The 11,325-nt window shown below is 51.3% G+C and overlaps 1 protein-coding gene across 4 annotated transcripts; it reads right to left on the reverse strand.

The window, feature by feature from the left end:
- Nucleotides 1–1,201: 1,201 nt before the first annotated feature.
- Nucleotides 1,202–9,172, reverse strand: FN3KRP (fructosamine 3 kinase related protein). Of its 4 annotated transcripts, none has more exons than XM_061392437.1 (6): nt 8,970–9,172; nt 5,076–5,227; nt 4,608–4,699; nt 3,438–3,520; nt 2,385–2,507; nt 1,202–1,521 (listed from the first exon to the last, which is right to left on the reverse strand). In XM_061392437.1, the coding sequence occupies exons 1-6, from the start codon at nt 9,108–9,110 to the stop codon at nt 1,348–1,350; spliced, it is 765 nt and encodes a 254-aa protein (XP_061248421.1). In that variant the 5' UTR covers nt 9,111–9,172; the 3' UTR covers nt 1,202–1,347. The 4 variants fall into 4 exon arrangements, with proteins under 4 accessions (XP_061248421.1, XP_061248418.1, XP_061248420.1 ...); XM_061392434.1 differs by having other exon boundaries at nt 1,202–2,166; nt 8,970–9,170; XM_061392436.1 differs by having other exon boundaries at nt 1,202–2,166; nt 5,076–5,222; nt 8,970–9,058.
- Between the last annotated feature and the right edge of the window lie 2,153 nt (nt 9,173–11,325).

Below are 11,325 nucleotides of genomic sequence, written 5' to 3' on the forward strand. Positions count from 1 at the left end.
TCTTGCTTGGAAGTTTCACTGCAGGTGCCCTACTGGGCCAACCTCAGCCCCCGAGCACAGTGAGGAATGTCCTCCGACCAAAACACATTCTTCCCGTGTCATCTTCGGTCAATCAGACACCCTTTGTGCATGGAGAAATTTTATTTATGTATTTTCTCATGCCACTGCGCCAATACAGTGAAGAAACATCAATAAATGACACTAATTTTAAAAAGAGTAACAATTAAAATGATTTTTTAAAAGAGGTAACTGGGACTTCCCTGGTGGTCCAGTGGTTAAGAATCCTCCTTCCAATGCAGGGGAGGCAGGTTCGACCCCTGGTTGGGGAACCAAGACCCCACTTGCCAAGGAGCCACTGAGCCAGCACACACAATGAAAAGATCCCGAGTGCTGCAGCTGAGACTCAACGCAGCCAAAAAAAAGAAGTCACAATCCTCTCCCAAAAACCAAACTCTGAAGCCATTAGTTCCACTTCTGAATTCCACTGAGGAGCCCTGACCCAGAAACAAAAAACAGACGAGGGGCAAACATGGATGTATCCCCTTGGACCTTCGTCATGAGAAACTGTCCCCTCTAACACCAGTGTCCTCCAAGGCCCAAGCCAGAACTAGTAGGGGCCACCCATCGGCTTCTTCCTTGAAATGAAATTTGAGAGTTACTTTCAACCTCCCTTTGCTGCTGCTAAGTCGCTTCAGTCGTGTCTGACTCTGTGCGACCACAGAGACAGCAGCCCACCAGGCTCCGCCGTCCCTGGGATTCTCCAGGCAAGAACATTGGAGTGGGTTGCCATTTCCTTCTCCAATGCAGGAAAGTGAAAAGTGAAAGTGAAGTCGCTCAGTCGTGTCCGACTCTTAGCGGCCCCATGGACTGCAGCCCACCAGGCTCCTCCGTCAATGGGATTTGCCAGGCAAGAGTACTGGAGTGGGGTGCCATCGCCTTCTCCGCAACCTCCCTTTACCATTGAGCAAATCTCATAAGGTGACAACAACAGCAGTTAAACTGGTAGCAGCAAGTCCTCAGGCTACACCTGCCCTTATCTGGAAGCTCTGAGCTATTCTCTTACTGAGCAAAGCCAAGAAAAAAAAGTGTTTTTTTAAGAAACAACAGTTGTACTTATTGTCACATTACGAGAGTTTCCTGGCAAACAGCACCAATACACAGAAGAGAACGTAAATGAGGAAAATACAGTCTCACACATCACTGAAGCCATTTGAAGTTTATTCAAGTTTTTACGCAAAAGGATTTGTTAGCATCAGTGGCATTCGTGAACATTTCTCACCACTTCAAGACTGAAGGAGGGAAACCACCGCTGTAGTACCGGTTTCTACAGTGCCGATGAACGACAGCTCACAAGCTGTAGAAATGAGCAGTCCAGCGGCGGCACAGAGGAAAGGGGGTGTATTTGGTTTGGAACTGGTCATCAGGAGGTGCTCCCAGGACAATGCCTTCATGTCCACAATCAAGTCTGACCCACCAAGAAGCATTACCCTGGATACCAGTCACTCCTGCAGAGATGGGGAGCTGGAGGGAAGATGCCCTTGGTGGCAGCGCCTGGCACTCTGGCCACCTCCCTTCTCTACCTTTGGGGCAGCTGCAGGTTAAATGCAGCCCACCCTCCACTGGTCCCTTGGTTCACACCAATTTCTAGTGCAGCTGCATCCAGCTATGAAGTCTAACTTTAGGGTGAGAAAAGCTTTCTCCTGAGACATCACATACTTTATATACGAGGCTGGGAAAATTGGTCTGAAGCTATTCCAGGGTAGGAGAGCCTGGCCACAGGGGTCCGGTTAGGATCTAGGGACCAGGACTCCGGCCTCCCTCCCGAGCTCAGGTGACGAGATTCCTCATGATGCTGAGGGAGGACCCCCTGTACCCGGATCCAAAGTGATTCCAGTGGTTTAAGTAGTGGAAGAGCTGATACAGCTTCAGGCGCTTCTCAAAGCCTGGAGCCTTGGGGATTTTGCTGTGGTAGGCGGAGTAGAAAGCACTACTGAAGCCCCCAAACATGCCAGCTATTGCCAGCTCATACTCCGAGTGGCCATAGAAGGAAGCAGGGTCAAAGATGATGGGCCCAGAGGAATCCTCCGCTACGTTTCCTCCCCAGAGGTCTCCGTGGAGCAGGGCTGGGATGATGTCCAGATCATGGAACAGGTCGGGGATCTTTAACTGCCAGGGTAAATGCAGCCTTAGCAAAGTGATCGATGCGTGTGGGAGGGACACATGGGCTTTTTTGAGTGTGGCTCCCGGTGCCTGGTTGGTACACAGACACACCCACCTCCTGTCCTGACCCACACCAAGGTGGCTGCGTTGGCCACAGCACCTGCAGGACATGATGGGCACAGGTTGGGGTCGGGGGGGAGGGCGCGGGTAGATGGGACACTCACCTGCAGAGCAGCCCAGAGCTCACGGGCCTCCCTGTCACCAGACCTCTGCTCTACCAGGTCCATCTGGGGCTGAATGCGCTGCCGGGCATAGAAAGTGACCCAGTCCTGCTGCCAGTCGTTCACCTGTGTGGGTGACAGCAGAGCTCAGGGGAAGGTGCCAGAGCCAGGGTTGGGAGGGCTGACCCCCAGAGGCGCCACTACAGGGACAGCTGTGAAGCAGGGGAGCTGACCCGGCAGCCTGGGGTCTGGAGGACATGCAGGGACAGCAGGCACCTGGACAACCTCCCACAACACCTCAAGATCTGAACCAAGTGGACAGTGCCCTGTAGGTTACTCAGTGCGGCCCTCCCAGGGAGCTGCTTGCTTCTCCTCGGGGGGCATGGCCACCATCCTACCCACTTGCCCCAAGTGTGGCTCCCTGGGCTGAAACCCCCAGGGCAGCCAACCTCAAAATCATAAAACGCAAACTTATAGTTCCTTTCCATTGCACTACCTTTAGGAGTCTCCAATTTAAAATCAAACACTGTTTAACTTTCTATTTTCAGCCCCCTTGGTATCCAGCATCCTGTTAGTCCTTCCTGGCTCCTTTGAGCTGACCTAGCATGTGAGGTGGAGAAGGCAATGGCACCCCACTCCAGTACTCTTGCCTGGCAAATCCCATGGACGGAGGGGCCTGATGGGCTGCAGTCCATGGGGTCGCTAAGAGTCGGACACGACTGAGCGACTTCACTTTCACTTTTCACTTTTATGCATTGAAGAAGGAAATGGCAACCCACTCCAGTACTCTTGCCTGGAGAATCCCAGGGACAGGGGAGCCTGGTGGGCTGCTGTCTATGGGGTCGCACAGAGTCAGACATGACTGAAGCGACTTAGCAGCAGCAGCAGCAGCAGCAGCAGCAACATGTGAGGTGGACACTCTCCATGTCGACCTCTTTCATTAGCAAAGAAAAAAAAAAGGAGCAAAGACCGTTCACCAAATTTCACCAAAAATGAGGTTGTTTCTAAATGGTTGACGCAACTAGGAAATACGGGCAAAGCGCTGGTGTCACTCACCTGGGGGAGGTACCCGCAGCACGTCACCACGTCAAACCCGAACTGGGCTACAAAGGGCCGTGCCACCAGCTCATCTCTTCTTCCTTGCGAGCAAAAGGAAACCAGAGAGATGACAATCCCCCTGCTCCCCTGGGGCCTGCTCTGGAAGTCCAGAGAAGCTCTGAGGCCTGACCTCAGCGTGCCCTTCTCCACTCCGGGTCCTCTTCCAGAGACAGACAAGGGTCCTGGCCTCCATGCACTATCAGGGCCCAGAACAGAGCTTGCCCCATCAGAGTCAACGATCCAGGACATCCACTGCTTCCCAGGAGAGGCATCAGAGGAGCGACAACAACCCTGTGTCCCAACAAGGAGGGAATCCACCCCATGACCCAACAGCAAAGAATGGCTTCCAGTGGCCACTTTAGCATCTGTCACTTATGGGAGATAAGCCGCTGTGCTTGTAAAAGGTCATCCTCTGCAGCTTCCCAAACTCAAAGCAAATCCTGAAGGCCTGAACTACATGTGGGTAGAGGTGACGAGGCTGTCTTTTCTAATTTATTTTTTGGCCACATGCCATGAGGGATCTTAGTTCCATTCAGGGATCGAATCTGTGCCCCTTGTAGTGGGAGAGTCTTAACCGCTGGATCTTCAGGGAATTCCCCTAGGACAGTACATTCTTGGTCATCTGTTCCTGCTGTGTCTGCTACTTTGCCTGGCGGAGAAACCATCTGGGCTACACATGAATTATCCAATGTCAAAGAATGAAAATCCTGGAAGACACCCTCAGTGCCACCACCACACTAGGCTCTCTAAAAAGGTCAGTCGTGAGGGCTCTCATTCTGAGCCTCATGTGTGACTGTTCCTAGAAGAAAAGGCATGGTATGGTAAGCCAGAGAAACTTGGATAGGCTTTCTTCTGGAGAGTGAGAGATCAAAGGAACTATAATATGATGGAGTTTCGAGTTCCAGAGATATTTCCTGTCTTTCAAATGCATTTTTGAAACAACACACTAGTTGTATTCACTGTTTACTGCACACCAAATATGCAGCCTTGGGTTTACACTCCTTTCCTGTGGCAGCAACACAGGTCTGCCCACACACAGCAGCAGCACAACTCTGCCCACACACCCATACTGGCCAGATGTCTTCCTCTGTCTGGTGGGGGGCTGTCCCCTCGGGCCCACAGCCGTACCTACTATGCCAGCCTCCTTCTGGAGAGTCTCTCCAAGCCTCTTGTTGTCTAGGTGTAGATCTGCCAGCTGGGTGCCAAGCTTTGCAGCATGACTGTGAAACCAAAAGGCAGGCACTAAACATGTGGCACAAATGGGGACCCACCTCTAACTGAAAGATCTCAAGCGACATGAAGCAGGTGAGGCAGTGAGAAGAGAGTCTCTTCTGGTGAAGCAAGGGGGAACAGAGGACCTCACAGGAGCATCCTCAAAAAAGGATCTCATCAGTCCTCTGTCAGCATCTCAGCACAGGATTCCTCTCCTGTTTGCCTTTGGCCCTCACAGTACATGATGCTCATTCTGCAGGACCCAGGGATGTGTGGGGGTCACGGGTTTCTTCTATCACATCCTGCAGAACTGTAGCCCCAACTGCAAGCTTCCCACTCAGAGGAAGGACAAAGCCACCCAGGGATGAAGCTGCCAGGACGCACCTGCTCAGATGCCGCATGTCCAAATGCTCCATCACCAGCATGCTGCCACCTCCTGGGGCGTCAAGGACCTTGATGGGTTTGGGCACCTTCACTGTGCCTGTCCTTAGGATGGCAGTTAAACTTGCCACCTCGCCTTCAAACATCCTTCTGGCCTGCCAGAGAAATAACAAGGGAGGGGAGGAGGAGGGAGAGCAAGGTTCTGTGTGGACATGTTTTCTCCAGCACCACAACCAAGGCTCTCTGCAGACTCAACAGAAAGGACAGCTTTTTCGCCTTTCAGTACAGCAGATTATACCTTCTGAAGCTGCGTAGGAATTAAAGGGATTGTGCTTGCCAGTTTTGTGTATGTTTATGTTGTCGTTGGGCTTCCCAGGTGGCACAGTAGTAAAGAACGCATCTGCCAACGCAGGAGACAGATTTGATTCCTGGGTCATGAAGACCTCCGGGAGAAGGGTGTGGCAACCCATTCTAGCACTCTTGCCTGGAGAATCCCATGGACAGAGGAGCCTACCGGGCTATGGTTGCAAAAGGGTTGGACACGACTGAGCACGTATGCCATCACTGATCCCCGTCTCTCCAGAGGGAGGAACCTACGCCTGGTGCGCAACTGGACTGTGCATGGGTCCTCCTCGCACAGGACCTCAACCATAATCCTGTCCCACTCGGCCCTCAGGCACAGGTGGCCCTCAACTGTAGGTGCCACCAAGCTGGGGACACTTCTCACCTGAATGGACCATCAAATCCTATGGCATCTCCTAGCACCGGACACTACTTCATCACCATCGCCTTTCCCATTTCTAGTTCAAAAGTCCTTGCTCCTGCTTTTGGAAGGCAAATCTCACCCTGGAACACACTCCAAGCTGTCACCCCACTTCCTGAGTGACAGCCCCACAGGGTCTGGCTCTGCCCACTCCCCTGCACCCTCATCTGAGCCCCTACCCAGGCTCCACCCCCACACTTCTAGGCCGGCACACACATTTTGCTCCTGGATTATAGCCTCAGTTCCTCAGAGATCCCCAGCCGCCTCCAGCCTGTAGACCTCCAGATGCCATGTCACCTCTGCGTGGAACACCCCTCCCCATTCTTTTTGCTAAGTCAGCCCCCTCCTTGTCATGCTTCACATTTCAACTTAATAAAAATTTTTATTTCTCAGAGAAATCTTCCCTAACTTACCAGGTTAGGTAATTCCCCCTCTTTAAAGTATTTTTTTTTTTTTTAGAGTAAAATTTCTACAGACATATAAGAAGAAAACTGCAAACTCAAAGGCATCCAACTCTAATTCTCCCAAAATCAGGACATCCACATGACAGCCGCCTGGCACTCCTTTCCGCCCAGACACTGCCGCCCCACCAGTGCATCTGTCCATCTGTTTTGTTATCTACACAGAGGCAGACAGTCAGGCCTCTTCATTTCACACTGCATTTGTAATGCTGTTGCATCAAGAGAGTTTATTATCCTTGTTCTGTAGAGCAAAGGTTCTAAAATGTGTTCATCCAATGAAGGACGCTGGGCTTCCAGTTTGGGTTCACTACAAACAGTGACCCAGGATATTCTTCTACTTCTATCCCTCATAGTTACTAATTCTGTGATCTTGGTTTCCTCATCTGTAAAATGGAGTTATTAACGGTACCAATTTCATAGGTTTGCTGCTGTAATTAACTGAGTTAGCAGCTAATAGTTAACACAGTCCATTCTAAACACTTTACAAATTATTAGTACACCACCTTGGGGAGCTAAGGTTGGTGAGAAGTAAGATAAGAACTGTGTCTTAAGGAGAATTTTCATAGCATTCTCTGAAGATGAAGGAACACACCTGGGCCCAGGATGTACTTTGTACTAAAGCACTGCTGTGCAGCATAAAGCAAGGAATCGAATTTTAAAAAATTTTTATTTAAAAAAAAAATGCAGGGAGAGGTGAAGAAGGGTCTGTGAACCCAGCTAGAGCCGAGGCTCCCTCACAGAAGTGTCTACTACCACACAGTCCTAAGTGTCTAACCCTAAAACCACTCCTCCAGAGTGGGACCAGGGCAAAGTAAGCATCAGTTGGGGTGCAGAGTTACAAAAGGTCCAGGACTTAGGAGAGGAACATGAGAGAAAACCAAATATACAAGCATGCAAAGGACAGATAAGCATAATGAGGAGGAAAAACTTAGACCAGGTCATTCGAGCAGAGAGTGAGAAGGAAAACAGAAGAGCAGCTGTGTAGTCTTCTCTTAGAAGAGTCCAGAAGACATTTCACCTCCTAAAATACAAAGCATAAAGAGAGTCCTATTTTCCACACAATCAGCAAATGTTTCTGCTATAGCCGGTACATCTGCATAACTCACACAAGTATCTATCCAAGCAAACTAGAAAGAGACCTGTTTGAAACTATCTACCAAAGGATTAGAAAGAACTTACGTGAAGACTAGCAAAAATAAAATAGACCCTGATGAAAAAATAAAAAACAACAACTTGAAGAAATAGTAGCAGAAAGACAACGTTTAAAAAGCACTGCTGAGTGGTTCCATTTTAATTGCTGGAAACCATTTGCTTCCCTGTAATCCATACCAAGTTTTGAATTATTACAAATGCTAATGACAGTGAAAATACAGACATGAAAAGGACGGAGCCACATAATAGAAAAAGAACTCTGAGAAGGCCTGTGATAGAAAGGAAGGAAGGACGCCTCCACTACATTAGTACTGCTAGGGGGAAACCAATGGAAAAGAGCAACTTCAAGGACCGTTATTTGCCAAATTCCTATAGAAGGGATGTACAGGATGATATGGAGCTGATCTCTGTAGAACAAAGAGTTGAAAGCTGGTCTTGAGAGAACAGCATCTATCCAGAAAGAGATCATCCCACACTATGCAGGGTGGGATTCTCTGAAGGGCTAAGGGTGTGCAACACACAGGTCCCGGTACTGGGGTCAGTGCCTTCAGCCCTGTTTGAAACAAGGTATTGCCAGTCCTGCTCCCTGCCTACTAGAGCCATCCGGGACCTCACAGCTAACATTACAGGCACGACCCACCCAAAGTGTGCAAAGAAGGGACATCCCAGAATAAGTAAACTTCAGCAGGGAGGCTCACCTATTTTATACACGAACACTTGAGAAAACGTTCGGATATAAACAGAATGGAGGGGTGGCCCTAGGGATTGAATGTGGCCCCGGAAAATTCACAGGTTGAAACCTAACCCCCAATGTAATGGTGTTAGGATGCGGTGCCTTGGGAAGTGACCAGGCCACAGGGGTGGAGCCCTCATGGGAAGATTAGAGCCCCTGTTAGAGATCCCAGAGAGCTCTCCTGGGCCCTCTGCCACATGGGGTCACGGGGAGAAGTGGCCTTCACACCAGGATAGGAGGCCTCACCACGTTCTTGGACGTCCAGCCTCCAAGACCAGACCCCGAAAAGCACATGTTCGGGTTTAAAGCGGCCCAGAGTGCGGGAGTGTTACACTAGCCCTGAGGACGAAAGCCTCATTACTGCCAATACTCAGAAAGGGTTTTGATCTCTGCAAGTTCAAATAAACCCCAAGACAAGGGGTTTCTGTTACCTGTCCTTATTCAAAACTCGCCAAACAATGGACTTTCAAGGCAGCGGCCACCTAGGTCGCGCAGGAAAACCATCCACAGCGTCCCCGTAGTGGCAGAGGCTCGCGCCGGACCGGCCTGGACACGCACCGACCTCCCGAGGGTTCGAGGGGCCGCAGAGCTGAGCCGCGGAGGCCCAAAAAGTCCAAGCCGGCCCGACGATGACATGGGTGACCGAGCGCCTCCTCAGCCAACGGCCCAGGCTCGGACACGGACCCCAACTCCAGACCGGCCCCCACCCGCGAGCCCGGACGAGGGCCTAGGAACACGGACCCTCGGCCCGGCCCCGCCCCCTAACCCGCAGCCGCGGCGACCCTGACCTCCGGCTTGGAGTTCACTTTTACAAACACTCGCCCCTTGTCCGTGTCGTAACTCTGGCCCTGGCTAATGCATCCGCCACCCGAGTGACCCGTGGCCTTGACGGAATCGCAACCCAGCTCCCGCTTCAGTAGCTCCTCCATGTTCCCCGCGCCGGGGCCGCCGACCCGCCTCAGGCCGCACGCAGGCGCCGCGACGCCACGGCGGCGCGCGGGGATTGGTTGAGGGGCGGGACCGGCCGGAGCGCGCGGGGATGGAGGGGCGGGGCGACCTGAGGTCGGGGCGGGGCCGTGTCGTGCTCCCGCAGCCCCGAGACCCTGGTGACTCTCCCTGCCAGGGGCCTCGCCGAGACCTTTCCCCTGACCTGACCTGTGACCTGCCCGTGACACTGCGTCCTGCTCCGGCCCCTCATCACCTCACCGGCTCCAGGTCTGAGCATCACCCCTCCCAGAGACTTTCTCGACCTGGACGCTTCTGTAACACCCTACAGAATGCTGTCGTTTGTTTGTTTGCAGGGCTTCCCAGGTGGCGCTAGGGGTAAAGAACCCCCACCCCCACCCCGCGCCCCCTGCCAATGCAGGAGACCTAAGAGACAGGAGTTCGATCCCTGGGTCTGGAAGATCCCTTGGAAAAGGGCACAGCAACCCACTCCAGTATTCTTGCCTGGAGAATCCCATGGACAGAGGAGCCTAGCGGGTTACAGTCCATGGGGTCACAAAGGGTGGGACGTGACTGAAGCGACATAGCTCCCACACATCCAATTATCTTCAGTCTCCCAACTAGCTTTTAATGATTTGAGGTTTGAGGGCTGAATTAAGTCTTTATTCCGTCGACTGAAACAAACAAACAAACAAACACAGCCTAAAAGTTGAGAATTATGTTTTATTGGAGATATTACTGAGGACTTAAGCTGGGAAGCTAGCCTCTCAGGTGGTTATGAGGGATTATTCAGAAGAGGGAAGGAAAGGGCAAGGATGTATAGAAGTTTTTGCAAAAAAACAAACAACCCCTACCAAAAAAAAAGAAGTAGTCAAACATGGAAAGACTACTGCTAATTAAAGTAAACCAGACATCTCAAGTAAATGCCGCTGCTGCTGCTGCTAAGTCGCTTCAGTCGTGTCCGACTCTGTGAGACCCCAGAGAGGGCAGCCCACCAGGTTCCCCTCTCCCTGGGATTCTCCAGGCAAGAACACTGGAGTGGGTTGCTATTTCCTTCTCCAGTGCATGAAAGTGAAAAGTGAAAGTGAAGTTGCTCAGTCGTATCCGACTCCTAGTGACCCCAAGGACTGCAGCCCACCAGGCTCCTCTGTCGATGGGATTTTCCAGGCAAGAGTACTGAAGTGGGGTGCCATCGCCATGAATCTGGTGCTATTCTGTGTTTGTGTGTGTGCTTAGTGGCTCAGTCATGTCTGACTCTTTTCGACCTTTTGGACTGGAGCCTGTCAGACTCCTCTGTCCATGGGATTTTTCAGGCAAGAAATACTGGAGTTGGTTTCCATTCCCCTCTCCAGGGAATCTTTCTGACCCAGGGATAGAACCTGTGCATTGCAGGCAGATTCTTGATCTGCTGAGCCATCAGGGAAGTCCTTTTCTATATATAGGAAAATGCAACAGTCTGAGCTTAGTGAAACCATTCCTTTGATACATACACCCTAACTATCTAGGGCCAGTATTCCATGTTCTCCATCCTGAATCTGCTCAGGTACACAGGTGTGGGGAGTGGGGTGGCTTTAGTGGCTAAGGGCTTGACGGCCTCAACATCTTTTGCTTACTGGTATGGCAGGTGGCATTCTTTGTCTACAGATCCATGTGTCAATCAGCAATCTCCAGAGAAATCGAATCAACAGGGTGTGTGTGTGTATATAGAGAGGTTTATTTTAAGGAATGGCTGTGAGGGTTAATAAAAGAGAAACCTGTTTAAAATGGAGTGGGAAGGCCAAGGGAAAGCTCTCACACAGTCCGCCCAGACCCAGCCTGAAGGTAAAGATGAGTCAGCAAGTGCCATTGCCTTGGGGCCACTCAGGGTCAAGAACAGGAAAAACTGTCAATTACAGACCCCAACAAGAAGAATCATCAACAGGCAAGAATCCTCAATTAACGCATCTCATCATGAAAGGTGTTCTTTTTATCTCCTGCTGCTGCTGCTGAGTCGCTTCAGTCGTGTCCGACTCTGTGAGACCCCAGAGACGGCAGCCCACCAGGCTCCTCCATCCCTGGGATTCTCCAGGCAAGAACACTGGAGTGGGTTGCCATTTCCTTCTCCAGTGCATGAAAGTGAAAAGTGAAAGTGAAGTCGCTCAGTTGTGTCCGACTCTTCTCGACCCCATGGACTGCAGCCCACCAGACTCCTCCGTCCAT

This window comes from Bos javanicus, chromosome 19 (assembly GCF_032452875.1).
Source record: "Bos javanicus breed banteng chromosome 19, ARS-OSU_banteng_1.0, whole genome shotgun sequence".
Classification (NCBI taxonomy): Eukaryota; Metazoa; Chordata; class Mammalia; order Artiodactyla; family Bovidae; genus Bos; species Bos javanicus.

Excerpts from the sequence above, each read along its gene's own strand:
- FN3KRP (XM_061392434.1), bottom strand. The coding sequence starts at position 9,110 with ATGGAGGAGCTACTGAAGCGGGAGCTGGGTTGCGATTCCGTCAAGGCC. Across the intron at positions 5,228-8,969 it reads AAGTGAACTCCAAGCCGGAG|GCCAGAAGGATGTTTGAAGG; the intron begins GTCAGGGTCGCC and ends TTTCTCTGGCAG. Across the intron at positions 4,700-5,075 it reads GACATGCGGCATCTGAGCAG|TCATGCTGCAAAGCTTGGCA; the intron begins GTGCGTCCTGGC and ends TTGGTTTCACAG.